Source organism: Buceros rhinoceros, unplaced genomic scaffold, assembly GCF_000710305.1.
Source record: "Buceros rhinoceros silvestris isolate BGI_N320 unplaced genomic scaffold, ASM71030v1 scaffold8474, whole genome shotgun sequence".
Lineage (NCBI taxonomy): Eukaryota > Metazoa > Chordata > Aves > Bucerotiformes > Bucerotidae > Buceros > Buceros rhinoceros.
Window position 1 is genome coordinate 60,200 of NW_010406448.1, and position 25,255 is coordinate 85,454.

The window sequence follows — 25,255 nt, forward strand, 5'->3', positions numbered from 1 at the left end:
GGAAAGAGTTCGTGGTGGCAAAACTGTAGTAATTCAGTATTTCTAGTAATAGCGAGCAAGAGCTTTGTGTGTGCCATTTCAGAAGCAGAAAGTAAAATTGGTGGAAAGTGGGGTTTTTGTTCTAAAGAGGGGATGTAACCTGTTCCATTTACTTGATGCATACTTTGAATTTTTAGTACAAGTTCACTCTATTTATGAAAGTAGTAATATTTAAACACAGTGGAGCAGTAAGTAAGACTTAAGAAGCTTCGTATGTTTATCTTGTACAAAAGAAGGTTGAACATTCATTTAACCGTGTGTAGGGCTTAGCTGTAAGGGAATATGGGTACATACGGGTTTCTCCTAGTATAGCAGGCACAAACATGACGCAGTGCAGCGTGTGAAAACTGCAGATAAACATTTAGAACAGAGAAACGGCAATTCTTTTAATGTTCTACAGGAGAGAACTTCGTATGTTTATCTTGTACAAAAGAAGGTTGAACATTCATTTAACCGTGTGTAGGGCTTAGCTGTAAGGGAATATGGGTACATACGGGTTTCTCCTAGTATAGCAGGCACAAACATGACGCAGTGCAGCGTGTGAAAACTGCAGATAAACATTTAGAACAGAGAAACGGCAATTCTTTTAATGTTCTACAGGAGAGAATTGAACATAATGGGTTTCTCCTAGTACAGCAGGCACAAACATGATACAGTGCAGCGTGTGGAAACTGCAGATAAACATTTAGAACAGAGAAATGGCAATTCTTTTAATGTTCTACAGGAGAGAATTGAACATAAGAGCTGCAAGCTCCGTTTCAGCTCCAAAACTGTATTATTAATCACTGAGGGGACAGGGCTGCTGAGGTGGTTAATATATTCTTTCAGTGTTTTTTAAATTGGGACTTAGTGATTTTAAAATACTTTGAAGCCCAAGAATTTAAGACCTTGCAGCAATAATTGTTGTGTGTAATTATTTGGCCAATTTTGTAGTAGTTAATCCTTTAATGATTTTCTGGGTGGAAAATATTAATGCTGTGTTTACAGAGTGGGAACAGGTCTAGACTTGGAAATTCTTGAGTTGTAGTGGCCCTACGTATGTATTGCCCCCTTGTGACTGAGTCTGACATTACCTGTTGGGTTTTTTGCCCATTATCAACAGCTTGCCTTCGTTTTTCAGGGGTAACAGAAAATTCAAACTCATTCCAAAGCTGTGCTTTACCCTCCCGCAAAGGAGAGGGAAAAAGAGTTGAAGAACCTGGTTGTTCACCCTGGTCGTTAGCTCTGTCTAGGTAGTTGTCTGCCAGAGCTCTTCAGTGCCCCATAGTCTAAGCAATTCTTAGCCCATGAATGGGAAATATGATTAGCTCTTCCAGCTCCATGCTGTAGGGGGGCCGTTATACACCCTCACAGTCCAGAATGAGAGAGAGAATATATTTGATATATTAATTTCTCCACTTTGGATATGCATCTTTCAGCTTAATTCATTTGAACTAATGCTTTTAGCTGTAAGACTTCTCTTGTGAAATTTCTGATAATTTCAATGGAAGTAATTAACAGTGGCATAATTTGAGAATCTTTTATCAGTTTGAGTGTTACTGCTGATGGGCTTTAAGAATATGAAGAGAAGAACCAAAGCTGCTATTTTCTAAAATTGTTCTGTTTTGTCTCCCCAGAGTGAACGATTGCAGTCTGACCTGATTGTGTGTATAGTCATTGGTGTACTCTATTTTGCAATTCATGTCAGTACAGTATTTACAGTTTTACAGGTAAGGTGTTCCATCATGTCTGCCATTCACCTTCTATAGACAAATAATCTAATGTGATATAACACTTATTCTGGTAGTGCACCAGGTCTCCTGAGTAGTTTTAGATGGTCTTTAAATACATGGTGGGACAAGTATATGATTGAAGATCTCCACATTCCAGTTTCATATACTCAAAAACTCTTCTTCGCCTGGTCTTTCCTAGTTTCTTTTTACATTCCGGATTTTTATTTTAGTCTCTGACACAAAAATACCCTTTTCTGCTACATCTATCTCAGTTAAATAGTATCAGGATCATTTTGCAGTGAGAAAAAATGAAACCTTAAAAGTTAAAAGCTTCATTCTTAAAGGTTGAGAGGCTGAGTGAGCTTTGACTCAGCAGTTGCATGCTAGCATGGCTGTTTATTGTATAGGGGAGTCCCCCTTTACTGGAATGGTTATTTACAGGACTTCAAAGAGCCTTTGAGTTTCACGTTTTTACCCGTCAGTCTAGCTAGTATTACTGTTTCAGATACTTTTAATGCGTATGTATGATCCTACTTGATGATGACATGGGACCAGATCCTGTGCTTGAAATTAAGTAAAGGCATTTGCCTGAAGAGTTCCAGTTACTGAATATCTTACTTTAGTATTCCGGTAATGGAACCATTCATTAACTAATGAACAGCCTTGTCTCAGGCAAATGAAACTTTCTTTCCTGTATTTTGGAAGGATTTAACCCTCCTGCTGCTGCCTACAGTTAAAGTAAGAAACTAATTTTTAAAAGCATGTGTGTTCAGATTGCTTCAGATTTCCAGGTAAAGTGTTCTACTCAAGGAGATGTACTAGTGTTTTCTAAGGAAAACTTTCTATTGTATGGCTGGATTTCAGTACTCCTCCCAAGTGTTGCTTTCTCCCATGCCTGAGAAACTTGACTATGCTCTTTACCAGTTGTATAGTTCAGTAGGCTCCACAGAATTTCTGTATCAAGAGCTTCTAACAAGGTAATGCAATCCTAATTTTGCTATGAGTTATCGAGACATTTCGAGAAAGTTTTAATATATAGAAAGCGTTACTGTGAAATCCAGCCCTCATGGCATGTGAACATAGTAGCACTTTGACTTTGTGAGAGAGTTTGGTCTTGATGGAATGCTTCTTATTCATCTTATCAAGAGAATATAAGATGAATGATTTGTTTTATCCGGCAGATGAAAATATAAATTGGGTTCAGCCTTTAAAGGATAATAGCTTTATTATTTATTAACTGAAATGCAGGTGAGTTAGAAGGACTATGAAGGAAGATTGCTGTACTATTTTTACTTTATACTTCTCACTTAGTGAAAATCTTAGAAGATGGTTTGTTCTCTCACAGGCATTTCTTGTTTGATCTTAAAGCTGGTAATACAGCTTCTCATGAAGAAATGCAGTCCCAGCTTAGTATTACAGGAGCACCTGCCTAGATGCTAGAAGGGGTGTTACACTACTAGTGTATTATTTTGTTTATAAAACACAACCTTAATTTATTCAATTCTTCTTTTTAGCCTATTTTAAGTTATGTTCTCTATGCATTGGTGGGTACGGTAGGCTTTGTGACCCATTATGTTCTGCCTCAACTCCGAAAGCAACTTCCTTGGCATTGCTTTTCTCACCCGCTGCTGAAAACCAAGGAATACTATCAGTTTGAAGTCCGAAGTAAGTATCATTCATGACCCATTTTTTGAACTTGCTGTAGTTGCTGACCAACTTGTTACCTGTTGATACACTGAATCTCTTGTTATTCTCACCAGTGGAGTATTTAGTGACATCTACTCTAGAAATGTCTTAGTTTCTCGATTCCTTGTGCTTTGATTCCATGACATTTTAGATATCTTTTAACTGACAATGATAATACATTACATACGCTAAGATTATCTTAGAGCAGTTTTGTTAGAGCACAGAATTCAATATCTTAAGTTGAAAAGTTTGTGCTAGTGATTGCATTAATTTTTATAAAGGTAGCGTGTGTTTCACTATATATTCAAGATAACAAGTTTTCAAGTGTTTTAGAGGATTAGGTGTGGTTAATGCTGTTGGAGACGTCATCTTGGCATGGATTTGATTCTTAATGGTGTTGTTGACATGCTTAACAACAGAAAGTGGTACAAGTGGCCTCCTAGTGGAGAAACGCACGAGGGGACCAGGCTTGCTAGTTGATCTGCGTAGACATGCACTTGCACCTTGTGTTAAAGTCTATACTTCCATGAAATCTTTCAGGCTGCAGAAAATAAGAAGTTAGTTATACTGCTCATCAGTTTTCCAGTATGGATAAGTGAAGCTGCAGTATTTCCTTATGTAGTAGTGTTTTCAGGAAAGATGAAAGTCATATCCAGTGATGTTAAGTATAAATTTGTAGCATCTCCCAGTTCGGTCCCTGTAACTTAGAGAAGTTATGTCACGTCACTGACAAATTGTCTTCATGGCTTTTGTTGCAGAAAAGGAGCTTCAGTTTTTGCTGGAGCTCATTTGGGTTGTGTGGCCACGCTGGGTGTGTGTTGCCCAGTGACAAGACAAGGGGCAACGGGCACAGGACAAACTGGAACGCAGGAAGTTCCATCTAAACATGAGGAGAAATGTCTTTACTTTGAGGGTGGCAGAGCACTGGCAGAGGCTGCCCAGAGAGGTTGTGGAGTCTCCTCTGGAGACTTTCAAAACCTTCCTGAATGTGGTCCTGTGCAACCTGCTCTCGGTGAACCTGTTCTAGCAGGGGAGTTGGACAAGATGATCTCCAGAGGTCCCTTCCAGACCCTACCACTCTGATTCGGTGTGCAGTCATTCATAGCGATGAAGAGGGCTGGGCCTTTTTCTAGCCTCTTTCAAGTGTACCTTTAATCCTTTATGTATTCAGCGATGTTTAATGTAACTTTTGACACTGGCTCTTCCAGCCTCTTTTTGTATTGCCTTGTAAAAGAAATTTTTCATTATCTTTATTTGCATTAATTTGACATAGTTGCAAAATAACGGGATTGCTAAATGGGAGAAGTTTAAAATTTCTTAAGTCTTAGACGTTAGTGTTGGCAGGTTATGTATGTTCTTCTGTACTGTAGAGTTAAACCAGAAATCTTTCGGTTCAAATATAGGTGGAAACATCCTTTTGCATGAGATAAAATGTGTAATGTCAAACAGCTTCATCAGTATCAATGTTGAAATTATTGAAGAGATTGCAACCCAGTTTGTTTTCCTGTCATGTGCAGTAAGCAAGTAGCTTGTTATATTGTAATACATTTTGTATGGATGTGTAACATTGCAAAAATGCTACTGGGACTGCTGACAGTAGCTTTAGAAGGAGTTTCTCTTTATTTCTATTAGATAAGACTGTGAAAGTCCAGTGTGAAAATACAGTTAGCGTTTGGTTCCACTGATTACTTGTATCAAGAATATTTATTCTGTTAGCTGAGCTTGATTTGACAGTGCAATCTGATTTCTTCTTTTTAATATATCTTGATAGATGCTGCGCATGTTATGTGGTTTGAGAAACTTCACATTTGGCTCCTTTTTGTAGAGAAGAATGTTATCTATCCCCTGATAGTCCTCAATGAGCTTAGCAGCAGCGCTAAGACTATTGCTAGTCCAAAGAAACTGGATACTGAGTAAGTAGAAAAGGCTATCAAGTAATGTGAGTGTGTCTACTGTGATGGGAAATTAAATAGTGAGTTCTGGCCTCAATGGAAAGACAGTTAATGTTATCGCCCTAAAACTACGGCAAAGAATAAACGAAGTTTTTCTTTATTTGAAAGCTCTTAAAGAACCAAGTCACCTTGCTGACTTGACCTGAAGGGATTATTACAGCGTTAAACTGTGAACCCGCATGAAGATAAGTCATTCAATTCATAGCATGTACTGTAGAGATTGCAGGTTGCAAAATTATCTCTTAGTGTGATATCAGAATTTCCTTCTTGATCTTCAGAGTCTATAATATGATTATCCGTACTGCAAGTTCAAGACAGTGGCAGTACCTTCTGGTATTTTGTCAGGTGTAAATTTAACATCAGTGTAATGTCCCTTGAGATGGTGTGCCCACTTGAGGCCCCTCTACAGCTTTCTGCTCTCATCAAGGAATTCCCCAGGCCTTCCGTCCCCTAAGTGTGATCTGTATCCAGACAGAATTGCCCACTGCCTCTTAAACTGAGCCTTAGTTATAATCCCTTGAGCAGTGTATCTGACTGTTTCAGCAAATGGGAGTTCAGTAACAGGCCCTGCGTTTTTTGCCTACAAGAATGCTGACCAGGTAGCTTTTTGAGATTGGAAGTTCTATTCATTTAGAAGAGCTGTAGAGAAAATAAATCTTGAAACAAAATAGAATAAGTGTTTTGGGAGGGGGGAAGGGTTGGTTGGTTGTTTTTTTTTGATGTGGGTTTGGTTGTTTTTTAAAGTTAATCCTGGATCTAGTAAGTTCTTGCTTTGGGTTCGTTTGTCACTACAAGACGTTTGGGAGTATTGCCATTACATTACTTTAACGTTATTTTATTTATTACCCTTTATGTTAGTTACTGTCTATGAAAAGGAATGTCATTGTAAGTTTATCATCATGTTGCGATTTCCCCGATATAAGACAGAACAATGTAGTCATGTAGGAAATAATGATAATCTGGTGTTCATTAACATCCTCTTGTTGATTAATTGAGCATTTTTGCATCTCAATATTCATAACCTAAATTAAAGACCGAGTTTCTGTTCAAGGTGCAAGGATATTTCACCTCTGATTTTTTTTATTTTGTAATTTTTTTAGCGAGACTCAGAAATACTACTAGTCCTTGAGAATACTGATAGGAAGAGTTGGGTAGTAACTTTTAAAAAAAAAAATCTGAAGTTATCTTAAAAAGAAAAAACCTATCTCTAAAAGCAAACTCCAAACTCAAGGTTTAGATTTAAGAGATTGGCACTGCGTGACAGCAACAATTTAGGTGGTCTTCAAACCCGTTGCGGACAGCTGTTAACTGTTTTGTGTGCATTTTTTATACAGGTTGGGTGCTTTAATGATCACAATAGCTGGCTTGAAGTTACTGCGTTCATCATTCAGTAGCCCAACGTGCCAGTACGTCACTGTTATTTTCACAGTGCTCTTCTTTACTTTTGATTACAAAAGTTTTACTGAGACCATGCTGCTAGATCTCTTCTTCATGTCCATACTCTTCAGCAAGGTAACTTTAACTCTCTATTTCTAGGTGTTTCAGGTCACTCAAAAGGGAAAATACAGTCCGAACCGATAGGTAATCAATGTGCTATAAGACAGCTAGGACTTCTCCTTCCCAAAGCACTTTTATTTGCTTGAGAAAGCATATGGAGCTTTCAAAATGTCTCTGAGTTTCTGTTAATAGAACAATGAAGTGCAAATTACGTTACTTCATTATTACATCCTGTTTGTAAGTCTCAAGGTTTCTGGTAGACCAGTATGATCTCTAGGATGACGGTAATTGCCTCAGGATAGCTATACACTGCAAAGCATGTTGATTCTCAGCCAAACCACTAACTTTTTTTTTGTTCTTCCTTTTTTTTTTTTTTTCCTGTTGCTTTGGGAACTTTTTTATAAATTGCGATTTGTATATACCTACATTGCTCCCTGGCAGATCACATGGGGATCTGCCTTCCATGCTTTTGCCCAGCCGTTTGCTGTGCCGCGTATCCTTTGAAAATGTGGACTTTTTCCTCAAGTTGTGTATTTATAACTTCTGGATGTTGCATGATAGTGGATTGTATATCATGGGCTAGATCTGTTGAATGAACAGGTTTCTCTAGTGAAAATTTATAAAAATTGTGTGTATTTTCTGCCTTGCTGTGATGCTATGAATTATACAGTAGGAGATAGAGTAGGAATAGAATTGTGACATTAAAGAAACACAGAGCAGGAGTTACTTTATTCCAAAAATGACACAGCTTTTTTTTTGACCGTCAGCCCCTTTTTCAAGAGCCACTAACTGTGGTTTAAGTTATTAATTTTGGCATTTCAAGCTTCTGTAGGCTGGTTTGAATGGAGTGTTGAGTTAGTGTTCTGTGTAGAATTTCGAGGCAGAGAATGACAACCATGTCTAGTGCCAAATTTTCACCTATTTGTTTCTTAAAAAAAACCCAAACCCTTATAAATGGAGATACTCTAAAGATACTTTGCTGCTTGTTAGAGATCTTGTTTTTTTCTTAATCGATGTTGCTGTCTATTTCAGGTACTATCACAGAAGCTTGAAAAAGAAAAAAAATAGTAGTGTTTTCTTTGCTTTCCTTAATTCTGTTACCCTGCAGATTCTGCAATGTTGTTTGTCCAAGCAGCTGTGTCAGCTTTCTTCTCTACTCCACTGAATCCTTTTCTGGGAAGTGCAATATTTATCACTTCATATGCTAGGCCTGTCAAATTCTGGGAAAGAGACTACAAGTAGGTGAAAAAAGACCTTTACAGTTTGTGTCTGTTTGATAATGTAACTGTGGCTAAATTGTGTTGGTTTTCTTTCTTTTCTCCCGAGTGCTGCTAGTTTGGTTGTTTCCTACCCCATCCCCCGCCCCCGCCAGAGAAACTAGTTTTTAGCACTCAAAGTTTTCAAGGAACCTGTTTCTGAAATGCTGTGACAGCTATTTTTTTTGTAATGGCAACATTTGCTTTAGCTTCTGAAGTAGTTTCTCCTTAGAGGTATGCCATCCTGGTAATTTAACAAAAATTATAGCGTTCTGAAGTGTAATCTTAATCAGAGAGTAAATTTATGTACAAAAAGGTTTTGGAGGGCAGTTCATAACTGTATTTGACCTGTGTTCATTATTGCTCATTTCACAGCTAAAACTCGCTAACCTCAATGCAAAAACCTTTAAAGTGAATCCCTTTTGATCAAGGTGGGGTCAGTAATAAGATTCTGCATGTCAGATTATACATCTCTGTTTTATTTCTTAAAAGTCCACTATTGTTGATGGAATATCAGACCAGTGAAATATTAATAAAACATAGGGCAAGATGAGTGAATTGTTCCAGTATTTATGGAGAATTTATTTTGATTTCACTGCTCTTTGGCTTTTTTCCCTTCTAACACCAGAATAGTTTAAATGCACTGTTCCAAATCTTACATTAAAGAGTTAAGGTTGTAACTTCAGCCAATGAAGTGATAACTTTCTGAGAATTGCTTTTTCAGTAAAGTCTACTGGACCTGTGCTGATTTAATTGGTTTTAAGTTAGTCATAGCTAAAGCTTCACGATATCTAAGAAAATAAATACACTTAAATCTGAAACTAAAGTATATTTTATGGCTGCCTCCATAACTTTATTAGATGTTGGATCATAATGCTGTTATAGGCAGAAAATAATTTTACAGATCAGAGAAGCAAATTTCCATATGGAGTTATTTTAAAATAACTTTTTGAAACTATTTCAGTGGAATACTTTAGAACGCTTTTTGTTGTTAGTAATTTCTTCCCTTAGACTTTCTTACATAAATTTTAATAGATAAATGTATTTTAAGTATACTTTATTTTCAGCACAAAACGTGTGGATCATTCAAATACAAGACTGGCTTCTCAGCTTGATCGAAATCCAGGTAGCTTTCCTAGTGTGATTTTGGTGGGTGGTTTTTGTGTTTTGTGTTGGGGGATTTTTTGGTTTTTGTTTTTTTCGTGGAGTCTCCAGGTTTTTCAGTGGGGTGTGGGTTTCTTGTGGATTTTCTCCTGTGGGTAGTAGCATGGGGGTTTTATTTCAAATAGAAATGCTTTTTAAAGGGTTTTCTAGGATACATGATCAGCTCTCTGATCTTCTCCAGCCCTGACCAGCCTCTCTGTTCTATCTACTATTCTTTTGTCCTCCACCATCTCTTTCTTGCTTTATTCTTTAGACTTCCCTTTAAGTTTTTCTTGTTTTCCCCTTACCTTCATGTGTATCTGCTTTACTTTATTTATAATGATAGTCTGCAGTAAGCTATTTTTGTTTTTATTTTTCTTAAATAATCTAAAACCCCAGACATTATTCGAGGGTGTCTCAATGTCATGGTGATAAGACCAGTACAATAGTCATTTCTGAGGTAGTTCTGTGCTCATTTGTTTTTGTGTTCTATTATGTGGAATATTTTGATGGGAGATGCATGAATGAAAGTGAAGGAATAACTTGGAAAATGGAGCAGTGACCAAGAAGGGAAAAAAATTTGATCAAAAATACTAGTCACCTAGTATTCATTTGGAGTTCTTGTCCTTTAAAGAAAAAAAAAAATGGGAGGTGGAGAATGACCTTGAAACAACATTGCTGTTAAGAGAAGTGCAGGATTCAGTGCAAAGTGATAACTGACATTCAAGCTTGTTTTTTTTTTTTTTTCCCCTGCAGATTCAGACAATAACCAAAATCCTGTCTTTCTGCAGGTTCAGATGATAACAACCTGAATTCAATCTTCTATGAACATCTAACCCGTTCCCTTCAGCACAGCTTATGTGGAGATTTGTTGTTGGGTCGATGGGGAAACTATAGTACTGGGGACTGCTTCATCCTAGCCTCTGACTACCTCAACGCACTAGTACACCTTATAGAGATAGGAAATGGCTTGGTCACCTTCCAGCTGAGGGGGCTTGAATTCAGAGGTGAGTGTGTTTATGCTTTAACTGTCTACTGAAAAGTAGGCTCTGCTTTGGAAACTTAAGTTACTTTCGGTTCCATCATTTAAGTTAATTGTTTTGAAAATGGGTTACAGGGTCTTTTTATGCCTCCATCGTGAGGAAATCATGTGAGGAAAGCTAGCTTGCTTTGGCAGGGCTGATGCCAAGTGTCTCTTCCCAGTTTAGTGGTTGGATTCTAAACACTTGTAAACACAAGTCAGCATTAGAACAGTCATATAAAATGATTGACTCTTTCTTCTTTTCCTTTCTTTTTTATGTTTTCTCCGAAGGAACTTACTGCCAGCAGCGAGAAGTAGAGGCCATCACTGAAGGTGTAGAGGAAGATGAAGGCTTTTGTTGTTGTGAACCGGGCCATCTTCCTCACATGCTTTCCTTTAATGCTGCCTTTGGGCAGCGTTGGCTGGCTTGGGAAGTGCTTGTGACAAAGTATGTTCTGGAGGGTTATAGCATCACTGACAACAGTGCGGCTTCCATGCTTCAAGTCTTTGATCTCCGGAAAATTCTCACCACTTACTATGTGAAGGTATGATTCAGATCAGTACAGCCCTTGCGGGCTGGCAGGCTAGATTACATCTGGGAACTGCTTAATATCTTGAACTTCTAATGTCGTTCATATGAGGATTGTTGAATGTGATACAAATTACAGATGCTTGAACACCTTAATCAGAGGAGGACAGTTTGCTGTACTGATGATTAACTCGATACTTTGGTACGTGAGCAGGGCAGTGTCCCTGGAGTCTGGAACAGAGAAAGGACACTTTCTAGCTGAATCTAGAGTCAAAACTTGAAAGCTGTTACCAAAATGTAAAAGCTGTGTGGTAAATGGAAAGTTAAGTAAATAGTCTGTTTCTCTTGGAGAAAGCTCAGTCTTTAAAAGCTGTCCAAACCCATCTGCGTCATTTTTCAAAAAACACCCACCAAAACCAAACACTGCCCCAAAAACAAACCCAGCAAACCCCCTGCCTAGCAGTTGGAGGACTCTAGGCCTCAGATGATCAGTTTGGGAATTGAGATCTTTCATAAGCTACCCTCTTTCAGAGAGCTGGGAATTTTCAGGCTGAAATATTTCCAAGATACTTCTTTACACACGCACAAGCTGTTGTGTCATCATCATCCCAACACAAGGGTGTTAAACTGTCTTGTCTTTTATTTAACATTTGAATTCTTTAGAAATCTAGTATCTTAAGCCTGCTTGTTAACTAAATAAAAATTCTTATGTATTTGTTGATTTTTCTGCAAAATTAGTGTGAGTTCCTTCATTGCAAGCTTCAGAAATCTTGACAGTCTATGAAAAATATGCCTGTAATACAATTCTGTATTGTGTTTTCTCTGCTACTGTGTATCAGTTTTGTTTGTTACCAGGAAAATGCAAATGAGTTGAAAAAAATTGAGATTGCTGACTTTTTTTATTGCAATACTGACTTATTTTTAACTACTGCTATTTCAGGGAATCATCTATTATGTCACAACATCCCCCAAGCTAGAGGAGTGGTTAGCTAATGAGACAATGCAGGAAGGACTAAGACTGTGCACAGACCGCAATTATGTTGATGTAGACCCAACATTTAACCCCAATATTGATGAGGATTATGACCACCGTCTAGCAGGGATCTCCAGAGAGAGTTTCTGTATGATATATTTGAACTGGATAGAATATTGCTGCTCTCGAAGAGAAAAGGTAAGTGTGAACGTGTGAGGAGAGCCATTCACTGTTCTAGGAGGACCTCCTTTTCCCCTCACTGTTGGTTTGACTTGGAGGCTAGTTTAAAATTGATTTTTTTTTTAAATAAAGATTTATAATTGAAATTTTAATTTTTAGTCTTCTGAGTTCGATCTTCAATTCCAGAGATGTGATTTTAAATAAATTCTGCTAGTAGTTACGATTTAACCTGTTCATGAATGAGTTTTCATTTACCAGCTCAAATGAATCAGTTGAATCTTATGCATTTCTCTACTTACAAAAGGGTGTGTTTATAGAATTGATGTTTTGCACTTAGATGTTAATGATTACAAATAAAAACTAACTTAAACAACAAAACCCACAAACAAAACAAACCCCCAAAACCTCAAATAACTGTTGGAAGCTTATAAAACTGACTACTGCTTAATGGTTATACTCTATTCCTTTTTCCTTTTGTTATTACAAGCCACTGGATTCAAGTAAAGACTCACCCCTGGTGACATTGTGTTATGGACTGTGTGTTCTGGGGCGGAGAGCATTGGGGACAGCTTCACATCATATGTCTAGGTAAAAAAATGTTGTCATTGTAAGCTTCTCTTCCTCAGTCTCTGGGTTCCTAGGTGAGGTGTTAGATGAGTACCTCTTCATAAAATAAACAGATATTTAATGTCACCTCTCCTTAAAGTGGACAGATATGCTATGTAACTTGTCTTTGTTAAAACAGCCAGTAAAACGTAACCAAAGAACAACAAACGAGGGAGAATTTGAATTTGAACATTTGTTTTATCAAACTAATGCAAGGTGAGAATTCTGGTGTGGTTAAGGACCAGTTGTAACGAAACTGGAACTAGTTGAGTGCTTCATAATAAGCTCCACTTCCTGCTCCAAGAATGACCTTTAAGGAAATAGGGGGAAGAAGAGTACAGCTTCTTAAAATGAAGAGCACTCATGTCTTCATGGCAATTAAATCAGACCAGTATGATAGGTTCCACAGTTTAGCTGGCTCTGTGGCCCGCAGTTGTGCTTTGTACAAATCTCCTTCAGCCCAACTCTGTCATCATATGACAACCTCTGCCTTGCAGAATGGTAGCTTCAGCTTACTTTAGAAAGCCAATGTAAAACACAGTTTTATGTTTCAGGAAATCACAAGGCGTATGGTCTAAAAAGAAAATAAAAAGGATCACAATCAGATGTGGAAGTGCCATTGGTCAGTTGAGTGCCTGTAAAACCTGTTCCACTTCACTTTCAGGGGAACTGTTGACTAGTTCTATTATACCAGCCAATTGCCCCCTGAAGGTCTTGCAGATGGAGTTGCAAGATTGATCAGAGCGTATTTGATTTTCCACTCGTAGCTTAGTAAAAGGAAACAACGACTCTAAGCATGAGGAAGCTGTCAAGGTTTTTATTCTGTACTAAAGCATGTCCAACTGCAGCTACGTATACTTCTTAACTGGCCCATTGTGGATAGAACTGATAAGTTCTATCTTTAAAAATTTTCAGAATAAAGTCAGGCATTCCTCACAGTGTTCTTGTTTACTTCAGTCCGTGTAAATAGTTTGTTGCATGTGTGGTTTATTCATGACCTGTTCAGTGCACATAGGCATCTAGTGTCCAGGCTTTGCTTACACACACACCATTACTCAGATGTTCTGTTCTTACCCTGTAAGATAATCTTTATAGAGAACTGTGTGCATTTCTGTACAGCTCTGCTTCCAGCTCTCATCAGTGATGATAATTGTGGATGTGTGTGTATTTCTGTTCATATTTCAGCTGTTTTCTTAATTTTTTTTTCCCCCTCAACAGTAACCTGGAATCCTTCTTGTATGGCTTGCATGCCCTATTTAAGGGAGACTTCCGTATATCTTCAATTAGAGATGAGTGGATCTTTGCAGACATGGAATTGCTGAGGAAAGTAGTGGTTCCTGGAATACGGATGTCACTTAAGCTACATCAGGTGAAAGATAACACAGGGAGATACGTTCTTTTTACTTCTATGCATTTGTTGTTTTAAGAGTTTGAAAGAGGGGAAAAAAAGAGGAAGAGAATAAAAGGGCATGCAGTAGAGATGGACAACTGAAAATGAGGGAATATCGTGTCTTGTCCTTTGTTTTACCTCATGTGGGAGGTGATACAGAGGAAAAGGGAATGCAATATATGCTCAGAGCTTGAAAATCACATCAAATGTAGATCAGAGTATATGTCAAGCCCTGTTTCATCTCCATCTAGAGAGAATTCCCTTATGAATAGCCTCTCTGATATTTTTCCCTCTCTCTTCCCCTCCTGGCATATATGTAATTGGCTTAAAAGGTTATTATGCCATGCAAAGGTGCAGCCCTTTCCTCCAGTGGGAGTGGGGATTTTTGTTCTTTTGTCTTTGAAGTGTTGTAATAACAGACACTTCAGCGTTACTCGTTGCCCACTGGTGAGGTTTCAGATGAAAATGAGAAGGTTGCTTTTCAATAAGCTGAAATTGGGGTTGGTCTTTATAGTGAAGTGTGGGTGAGGACAAACAATCTCAAATTCTGTCTGGTGCTTCTGTTAATTAAGCTCAGTAAGTATGGAATCACAGAACCATTTTGATTGGAAGAGACCTTTAAAATCATCAAGTCCAACATTAACCCAGCACTGCCAGGTCACCTCTAAGCCATGTCCCTAAGCACCACATCGTGTCTTTTAAATATCTTCAGGGATGGTGACTCCACCACTTCCCTCGCAGCCTGTTCCAAATGCTTTTCAAACCTTTCTGTAAAGAAATTTTTCCTAATATCCGCAACTTGAGACGATTTCTCTCATCCTGTCACTTGTTACTAGGGAGAACAGACTGACCCCTGCCTTGCCACAGCCTAGTATAAGAAAGCATGTACTGAGTGATAAGTGCTTGGAGTGGGGCTGGGGCAAGGAAGTCTTGGTACTCTAGAAGAACAGGTTGCTTGAAAATCATAGTAAGAAGGCAAATCTTAGTCGTGCTTTTTTAATAACAATTGAAATTTCTTTTTTTTGCCTTCATTGCAGACTCTAGAAGTCTGTCAAATCTAGCAGTAATTGAATCATCTCCTTCATGTAATGCAAACTCCCTGAATTTAGCAGAATGTGTATGTTAGGAGTAATTGTACACCATTACAAAATCATTGTTGAAAATCGGCAGAAGTGCTGCTTCAACAATTCTGACGTGTTCTCAGTATGTTTGGGTTACAGTGCAGAATGGGCTGAGTCAAGTCAGAGAAGGAAAATAAAAATAAAAGTATCTCTAACAATAAAAATGTTTTCTGAACATTATATTAATCTACAAAGGATGGTTTTATTCACTTGCAGTGCAATAGCATATTGAGGCTTCAGCCAGTGTTGGAAATTTAGTTATAAACAACTATCCTTACCAGGAAGTAATATACCTAATACTGAATTGAACTTGTAAATTTTGTGTTTCTATTTGAGTGGCAGTATTGTAAGTTGTGTGATAGCATCTGATGCTGAAAGTCTGTCATAAAGTATTGAAGTGAAAATAGTAGAAAATACAAATAAACTTTTGGTTTTCTTCCTATTACTGTTTTCATATAACACAGTCTCAGTGATTAATCGGTGCTTTACTTAAGTGTGTCTTACAGTTGGAGACTTGTGAATAAACAAAGAAGCTAGAACTAAAGTTCCGCAGGCAATATAAATAGATAAAAATCTAATGCAAAATTCAACTAGAAATTTACTAGAATCAATAATAGGCAGATCTGTCCGATCATTTTCTTTTTAAGTTAAAAAGAAGTAATCACAAGCAAACAGAACTAATCTGTTGGAAAAGAGGTCACTTTTAACAATATTCTTTCTTAGGTATCTAATATTTTTTTATGTTTAACTTTGTGTAATGCCCTGAGCCTTTCAAGAGTTTGAAGTATGAAATGTTTGATTTTTAGATGTAATTACATCTGAAATGTTAATCTTACTGAATGCATGTTCTTGGAAACAGGATCACTTCACTTCTCCAGATGAATATGATGATCCTTCTGTCCTTTATGAAGCCATAACAAACCACGAAGAAAATCTAGTTATAGCACATGAAGGGGACCCTGCTTGGCGGAGTGCAGTTCTTTCCAATTCTCCCTCCCTCCTTGCTCTGCGCCATGTGATGGATGATGGCACCAATGAATATAAAATCATTATGCTGAATAAGCGGTATCTCAGTTTCAGAGTCATTAAGGTAATTTTTGTGCATGTTTCACAACGTGACAGTAGCCTGTGGTGTATTTTTAATAACTAAACTGCTACTTCACCTCAAACAATTACTCTTTTGTTACTGATCTGTCATTGCTAGGGCTACTTCTTCTCATAGTGGAAGTATTTAATCAGACAGTCAGTTCCTGACTTAAAATATCTTATTTGTCATCCCATTCTAACACATGCTTCATTCTCACTGTTGCAGCCTGTGTTCATGAGTTCAGCCTTTTAAAGAAGTGCATATGAATGCTTGCAGTTCTGCAGCGCAATATTACATGCGCTCATGAAGGCCTAGGTATAAGCAAAGCAATCATCACACGCTGTCGTTGTTTCACTTTCTGACACAACCTTTTTACTTGGCTTTTGCAGGTGAATAAGGAGTGTGTGCGTGGCCTGTGGGCAGGACAACAGCAGGAGCTTGTCTTCCTGCGTAATCGTAATCCAGAAAGAGGAAGTATTCAAAATGCAAAACAAGCTCTGAGGAACATGATCAACTCCTCTTGTGACCAGCCGATTGGATACCCAATCTACGTCTCACCTTTGACTACTTCCTATTCAGATAGTCATGAACAGCTTAGGGAGATTCTTGGTGGTGCTATCAGCTTAGGAAACATCAGAAACTTCATAGTCTCTACGTGGCACAGGTGAGCTGAGGAAATGAGTTCTCGTTAGTATGGGTTCATGCTCTCGTATTCCATTAACTCATCTCATACATGCCCAACATGTATCTCAATCATGCCCAGCATGATTTAAAATATTCAGCCACATAAAAATAAATAAGCCTTGACTTTCATTTCAGGCATGTCTGTAGCATATGGCAGCTGCTTTGGTACAGGATTAATCTTCAAGATGTAAAAGTAATACACCACAAACTATATAAATACGAGCTCAAAAAACAGGACAAAGTCTAGATGCAAGAACTACAAGTTCAGGTCTAATAATGAGAGACAGTGCAACTTCGGTATTACTCTTCTCACCTCCATCTCTTTTGCAGTCTGTAACACCATCTTTACAGATGGGCTGCCTGATAGGGTTGCTGTCTGGCAAATATTTAGCATGCAGGTGCTGATATTAATGTTGTTACAGTATGCTCATACATAGCAACACAAGCTTTAGCTGTTGTATTCAGGAAACTCTGAACTTACAAATACCCGGTATGTCAGAGCCAGGACAAGTAAATGGAGTGCTAATAACATCATCCTCCTTTCACATGACCTGTCAGTAACTCAGTGCAAACTCTTTCTAAACTGTATTTTATAGGCCGTGAGAACTTTTACTGCACTTCTGGCCCCTTATGACTGGGGCTCCAAAAGCAAGTGACGGCTGTGTGGGGCATTCAGAAATGTGCATCCCAGTTCTTCCAGTTCCAGGAGCTGGTGCCATAGTTGGAACAGTCCTGAAGCTGTTCTGATGGTCATAGTTATACTTTGACACCTACAGCACATCAAAACAGGATGTGCCGCTTCACCCCAGAATATACCACGCTTACTACAGTCTGTGGCGTTTGTGTTCTGTTGCCATCTGCTTGTCTAACATGGATAGAATAACAGGTGAAAGTATGACGCACATCAAAACAGGATGTGCCGCTTCACCCCAGAATATACCACACTTACTACAGTCTGTGGCGTTTGTGTTCTGTTACCATCTGCTTGTCTAACATATGGATAGAATAACAGGTGAAAGTATGACGCAGAACAGTATTTGGATCCAAGTTGCGTACGCTTTGGGATTCTGGATCCCAGGAGCAAATGAAATTGGAAAGTAGTGCTCAGTGTATTTGAGTGCAACAGAAGGGGAAGAGTATTAAGTAGAAATTGAAGGGAGGAGGAATCTGCAGTGGGTTTTGTGTCCATCTGAAGTTTATTTATGCAAGCAGTATGGTGAAAAGCCTGTATGGTTTTATACACGGTAAAATGTTGGCTAACCTAATGTCTGAACATTCAAAATTCACAGGATAATTTGTGATTCAAGTAATAGCAGTATGTGCTTCAAACTGTGTGCATTACTGAATGTTACAAGAAACCAAATACATCTTAAAAACCAAAGCAAAAACCCAACAAACGTTATTTTTCTGCTTATCTGAATAGGCAAAGATTTTTGTAGTGTAAGAATTCGTATGGCTGGTATGTTAAGGAGCATAAATTTTACTAAACTGTTGTAAAATAACTAGGGTATTCTACCAGAATTTGGTACTTAGAACGTTATAATATTATTATAGTTCAGAGGTGGCTTGATTTTTTCCAGAAGCTATTTTATATGAGTATTTGGCTTATCATAGCTGTTGCTTGAATAGCTGTCAGAAAAATTGCCATCTCTTAGAAAGCAGCATTTATATTTGCAAAGCATATTTTGAGAAAATAAAGTCAAGTTTTATCTGACTTTAAGGAATGATGTGGATTGTGCTGAGTAAAGCCTTTTGCCTGTCATCGTAAGGTATTTCTTAGAATCCCAGTGATTAGGAGGGCTGACTTTGTGTCAATCGTATTATGTTTTCAGACTCCGGAAAGGCTGTGGAGCTGGCTGCAATAGCGGTGGAAATATTGAGGATTCAGATGCTGGAGGTGGAACTTCTTGTACGAGTAACAATGCAACTATCAATGAGTCACAGAGCAGCACGTCACAAGGAGGAGGGAATGCAACTACAGGGCAGGGACCTGGAGCGGGACAGCACCCTCCTGTTGCAGCTCATCCCACAGCGCTTCCTGCAGCTCATCCACCAACTCATCCTTCCACTCTGGGTAAAGTTAAAATAAAACAAAGCGACAGTTTTATACAAGTGCAATCCTGTAGCCAGAAATGGCCTGTCAGGCCTAACTTAAAAGAAAAAATAAACAAAAGTGACTTGATTACGTAGCGTTAACACCTGCTGGGTCATCTCAAACCACAGGGCTGTTTTATGCAGCACAGGGTTCCCAAACTTATTTGAGCAGTAGGGGTATAGCTGTGCTGGCAAAATAGATTAAAGAACTTTTTATAACACCTCTCTACAGATTGGATCTTTTCACTTCTGTTGTTTTGTCTGCAAATACTAAACTTGTCATTTTTGGTGAATATCTTTCTTACATATACAGTGGAATGGATTCCCTCTCGCCGTAGTATTTTAGCTGAATCCTGTGCCATGAGTCTGTGGTAGGTAGGGAGGTGAGAAACAGTAAAACAGAAAAAGTTTTCCAAACAGTGCTTTTACTCACAAAGAATATGAAAGTGTATGTAGTTGAATGAGCTTTTTTTCACACAGCGTAATTAGGCTGATCAGCTGTGGAAGAGGTATCTATAAGTACTTAATGCAGGAACAGCAGTGATGCCAATGTTCATAAACTGCAATTCCTGATTTTTGCTTTAAGTGTATTAATTTTTTCTGATCTTGTTTAAAAAGTTTTTTTCCTGACTCAATCTTTGAATGTGCAGTCAAGCATATTAAGAATATTTAGTATTTTGAAACACGGACATCTCTACCTTAATGCCTTAAATATGGGAAACTTTAATATTAACACTTAGACAAGTTGTTAATGCAGGAAGAGCAAGACTGAACCATTTTTTTCAAGCTACTTGTCTTGCAGGGATGGTGAATTGAACAGAATATAAAATTCTAAGATAAGATGAATGGAATGTATTCGAATGCTCTGCTATATGAAAGGCAACAGGTCTTCTGTGATATAGCTGTTTCGGATGTTGACTAGACCCATCAGTTTTGTATCTAAGCGCTCAAACATTTGTGGGTTGGCAATCTAATGTGTGTGGGAGGCTTTATTCAACTCTCCTGATTCTGTATCTTTTACTTTTAGGCACCAGTCACAGCTCTCACTCTGTGCAGTCCAGCCTTGTCAGACATTCCCCTGCCCGTGCCTCAGTAGCTAGCCATTCATCTTATTGCTACGGCAGTCGTCATTCATCTCTTCGCACATCCACAACGGGCTTTGTGCCTTGTCGGCGCTCTTCCACCAGTCAGATATCCCTTCGTAACCTCCCATCATCCATCCAGTCCCGCCTGTCTATGGTGAACCAAATGGAACCTACTGGCCAGACTGGGGTCAGCGCGCAGCATGGACTGCCCTCTTCTAGCAGCTCCAGCCAAAGCATCCCAGCCTGTAAACAGCATGCCCTTGTGGGCTTTCTAGGGACAGAAGGAGGGAGTAATGCAACTGAAACTCAGTCAGGTGGTAATGCAAGCCCTGCAAATCAAATGCAAGCCAAAAAGGATGACGTTATTTACAGAATCCAGGTGAATAGTCCAGAGCGAGTTAACCTATGCTTCCACGTGCTTTTAAGTGTTACCTTGTATGTCGTTGAAATCACTGAGGTATGCACAGAGTCTGGAACGTCTTGGTATACACTATTGTGCAGTTACTTTTGGAGAACTGACGTGAGGAAAACGTTTTCTGGACAACCAGCCTTCCTGCATGCTTAGACATCCCTGTTCACATTACTTAGATGTTTTGCTGTAGTGCAGGTTAGAGAATGTCAGCTGAACTCAGTTCCACTGCATAGTTAGTTTGTCTTTATTCATTACAACACGTAAAGCTAAATGGCTTCATTTGCAAGGCGGAAAACAACTAGCTTTTTCTTTTAAACCAAGTAGGTTTTCCACAAAAATAATGTGAATATGAGTAAAAATACTCACTTTCACTTTCCTATGTATTTATTCATTTTCGTATGTACTTACTCTTTGGTTATTGCCACAAGTCTGGGTTTACTGAGCCGCAAATGGTACACCATTGGCTGTTAATCATGGCAGCCTTACTTGTTTTGTGAGAATCCAGAAATTTGTGTTCTTGCTCTTCTAGCTTTTATTAGCCATACGTACATGTCTTTGGCAGGAGATTACTGGGAAGCATCAAGCAGTGTGTTTACTAGGACGGATCATAACAAATACGACTTCATTGCTGATATGACCTCATTTAAGAGTAATGCTTAGTAAACTGCATCATAGTGGACACAGCTAACAAATTGACTTTGCAGGTCTGTGCTTAGTAGCTTTTGTTTGCAGTCAAGGGCCCTTTTATGAAACTGCTTAATTTCTCTGTGTGAGGAGAATACTGGCCAAGCTCATGTGTGCTCTGGGATAGTGGACACTATGTGGTTCTCTCTGTCCTTAAATAGGAAGAAGTTTTCAGGAGTTTTCTCCTGCTGCCCCTGTGGAAAGGCCTGTTTACTTCAAAACATGGGGTGGGTCTCAACTAACCGTGCTAGTAGATAAATAGTTCTTCAGCCTTAACAGTAAATTGTCCAAGACCATGTTTCTTAAGATATTCTGTGAGAAGCGATTAGCTGGTTTTAACAGCTCATCATCATTTAACTTTCCCCTGCTACTAGACTATGTGCTGCCAGTGCTTGTATTGTGCCAGCTCCCCAGACCCTGCCATGAGCAGGAAAGAAGGGGTGGGAAGGGGAACCAGAGCTGCTGCTTCAGACAGCAGTGAGCTGGTATGTGGTCAGCTGTGTCTAAAACCACAGCCTAATTTCCAAATTCTGCGCTGCTCAGGCTTTTTGCTAGCCTGGAGTGTGACTTTCTAATACTGAAATTGGTCAGAAATTGATTTCTATGGGTTAAAGTCAGTTGCCTGGAAGTATACAAAATGTTACAGTTTATGCTTCTTTTAAATATTGGCTGAACTAAGAGTCAAAACTCAATTCCTACTTATAGTTAATGGATCCGAGTCAAGTACTGGAAGGGATCAACGTGTCGAAAAGGAAAGAGCTGCAGTGGCCGGATGAGGTGATACGGCTAAAAGCTGGAAGAAACAGCTGGAAAGACTGGAGTCCTCAGGAAGGCATGGAAGGCCATGTAAGTTTTGCGCAGAAGTTGGCAAGCTAGTTTCACAAAAGGCAGTCTGCCTATATGTCAACGCTAAAGATACACGTAGTAGTAAGCTGGATCAGCAGCTGTCCAAGTCACTGTTGCTGGAAGAGCAGGTCTAGAATCCTGATTTGGAGCAGAGGATGTCTGCAGCTGTATCCAGAAAATGCAGGATGATGATTCAAGTGTTGTCAACCACCTCTCCTTCCTTGCCTTCTTCCAGCTCTTGTCATGAACTCTCAGGCATTGCACTCATTCATCCAACCTTCATTTTCCTTCAACTGTCCATCCTTGAGCAATTTACCAACGAGCCCTGAATTGAATCGTTTACAGTATTTGTTTTTAAATAATTCTGATGCAAATAGAGCCAGGCTGTTGTTTTTTAGATGTATCTTTATTATATAATAGGTAAGTGGTGAGTGAGTGCTTTCCTTTAAGAAGGAAATCTGCTGTAACTAAAACTTAAGAAACCTATGACTTGAAAGTCTGTCTCCCTTTTTCCTAGGGGTGTTACATCCGCATTTTACAAAAATGTGGTTCCGTTAGTTAGGAAAATTACTTCCCAATTTAGGCTCTCTTCAGGAGGAAAAAAACCAGCTCTGTCTTTGAGGTGTTTTGGTTTTTACAGAGGCATAAGCTTTTTAGAACTTTTTGTCTGTAAAGATGCTCCAGTGAGTTTTCTCTGTGATAAATAGTGAAAGGGAAGAGTCACTGACATGGTGTCTGCATTGATTGATCAATACAACTGTGATTTCATTTGGAATGTGTCAGTTCTGACAGCTTATAAAAATTTGCTTTGACTGACTGCTTCCCTTAGTTGGGGACATTATTTGTAAAAGGGGTTCAGGGGCTGGATTTTGCTGTCTGGAAGTCCACATCCACATCACTCTTGATGTATGCGCAAACTTCAGGTAAAAAATGCCAGTGTGGTGATAGCACAGTGTATTGCAATATGACATTATATGTATGTGAAGGAAGGACCCTGAAAAGAAACTACTTCCATGAATAATTGTATTATAATTAGCAGTTCACTCTTAAGATAGTAGGGTTACCTTGTAGGTGACACCTAGGAGTAGAATGCTGTTGTAAACAGTCATAGTTACGTTGGCTTTGGACATTACACTTTTGGAATTTTTCTATTGGAGATGAAGAATGTCATAAAGATGGTGAATGTAAAGGGTTACAATGAAACACATCCTGCTACCTGGTACCATTGGACAATTTTTTTCAGGAGTTTGAGTGTGTTTTGCAAAATGCAGCATGCTGACATTTACCGTGATTGATGTTACAGAAAGATTAAAACAAGAGGATTTGAAGGTCAGAGTAAGCTACTGTTCTGAAAGCTTCTCATCTATTTTTGGTGTGGCATACTGGCAGGTTTTTTTTTTTTTTAGAAGTACATCTTTTAACCTAAGAAGAAGGGGGGAAATCATCAGATTATCCTATGCATGATTAAGAGGAGAGGATTTAACTTGATGACATGGCTTCCACTGCCTGCTTCAGCGCCTCTGGTTAAACATGCTACTGTCGGCTACTATCAGAAAAGCCATTAGCTCCTCGGACAGTCTTTCCTTTCTGACCCTGTGGCTGCATTCCTTTCTGCAAACAGGCAGAAATGATTCTTACCTGCTGAGATGCTGCTCATCAAGCAGTTTACCAGCCCAGGCTTTATGTCAGTGCTCTCGATAAGAAGTTCATCACTTAGTTGTTTAAAACTTTCTACCGCATAAAACCCTCCCCCATTTTTTCATACCTTTGCTTTTTGTTTTGCTGATTATACAGAACAATATATACAATACACAAAGATGTTACAGGGCTTCTTCAAGGAAAAGAAATTGCGTGATCCGCTTTTTGTAGGTGCTTTTTCTAGGACTTAAATTAAGATATTCTCTGCATTATCCTTCTATGATGCAGAGCAGAAGAACCTTTTTGCCCCCAAGATATTCTTATCACTTCTTGACTATCCAGTGATATCAGTCACTTATGGGCATCAAATAAATGCCAGTCATTGTAGAAGAGATGGTAAAACTGAGTGTGGTGGGATGGTGGCAGTGAGTTTATAGTCTGTATACAACTTTTGCATATAAAGTTTTTAAGAAGCCATGATAGTGATGCCTTTGGAGTCAGCCCTTAGCTATCTCAAAGGCATCAGTTTTCAGTTGGACAACAAGGATATATTGAGACTTGGACTTTACTGGGAAATGTTCTGTGTGTCTGGGGATAGACTATTCCTGGCCTTGCTCCTTACAGCAGCATAAACAGTTTATCTGGGCAGACTTTGAAGTCAGACTTGAACACACTGCTTAAAAAAATCATGCTGTTGCATCAAACAAAGGGGAACTGAAGATGCCACGCTGGCTGAAATGCTCTCCTCATGCATGCAGTGTAGATCCTGTGCAGTAGACAAAGCTGAATCTCCTTCACCCAGTGATAGAAAAATCAGCAACTGTCAGCTGGGTATAGTGGGCATTAAGGGAGTCTCTTGGATTTATATTGGAAGATGTAGCTTGCTTGTGGTTTTCTGCCCTTTTTTCCCCACCTGCATCTTTAAAACTCTTCAAAACTATACTGTCCTGGATTTTGGGGAAAAAAACCCAAACCAACAAACAAACAATTAATTTTGTTTGTTTTTTCTTACCTTGCCTTGAATTTAGGATTCTTATCCCATAGGTGGCAAATCTGAGAATTCTATTTCTGTTGAGCTAGTAATTCTTAAAACCATGTTACTGGAGCATCTTTGCGGTTACTTTGGGGCACCCAGAGGGTGATTTTTATGGACACAACTGAATAGAGACATAAATTTCATACAAGGGCCTGCATGGAAGAGGGACCATCTGATGATCAATATCAAGTGGGATCCTTGGAAGCAGCAGATCAAAGCCTGAATTCCATAGATCCAAGGCAGTAGGGGACAATAGTTTGTGGCATTGTTTCTGAAGCCCTTCCTCTTTGTAATATTTTTTCATTTTAAATTATCTTGAATGATTTAAAAGATCAATGTTGAATTCACAGTGAGTAGGGGACAAAATTGGGGCAAAGGATTTGATTTAGAGGAGACAGTAGTTCGCAACTAACTCCTGATAAGCTGTAGTTCTGTGCTATTATGTGCTGTACAACACTGAGGTATGCGAAGACTACTGCACTAGAACATCCAAGTGTTGCAAATCTGTACGTGTGAACTTTCTTTAGTTGTCACTTTGCATGAACTGTTTGATCTGATTTGGGTCAAGTTGTCTGTTCCTGCTG

General features: G+C 38.8%; 1 protein-coding gene across 1 annotated transcript in view; it reads left to right on the plus strand.

Moving 5' to 3' along the window:
* PCNX (pecanex homolog (Drosophila)) overlaps positions 1–25,255 on the plus strand; it is a 79,473-nt gene that overhangs the window by 53,169 nt on the left and 1,049 nt on the right. Inside the window, exons 18-35 of the mRNA XM_010134087.1 lie at positions 1,656–1,748; positions 3,266–3,416; positions 5,209–5,350; positions 6,724–6,900; positions 7,270–7,379; positions 7,995–8,124; positions 9,210–9,268; positions 10,077–10,292; positions 10,598–10,851; positions 11,776–12,006; positions 12,476–12,576; positions 13,813–13,963; positions 15,965–16,195; positions 16,582–16,856; positions 18,709–18,950; positions 19,998–20,434; positions 21,313–21,378; positions 21,857–21,997. Of these exons, the coding sequence (XP_010132389.1) occupies positions 1,656–1,748; positions 3,266–3,416; positions 5,209–5,350; positions 6,724–6,900; positions 7,270–7,379; positions 7,995–8,124; positions 9,210–9,268; positions 10,077–10,292; positions 10,598–10,851; positions 11,776–12,006; positions 12,476–12,576; positions 13,813–13,963; positions 15,965–16,195; positions 16,582–16,856; positions 18,709–18,950; positions 19,998–20,434; positions 21,313–21,378; positions 21,857–21,997 (3,207 nt within the window). The remainder of the gene's footprint in view (positions 1–1,655; positions 1,749–3,265; positions 3,417–5,208; positions 5,351–6,723; positions 6,901–7,269; positions 7,380–7,994; positions 8,125–9,209; positions 9,269–10,076; positions 10,293–10,597; positions 10,852–11,775; positions 12,007–12,475; positions 12,577–13,812; positions 13,964–15,964; positions 16,196–16,581; positions 16,857–18,708; positions 18,951–19,997; positions 20,435–21,312; positions 21,379–21,856; positions 21,998–25,255) is intronic.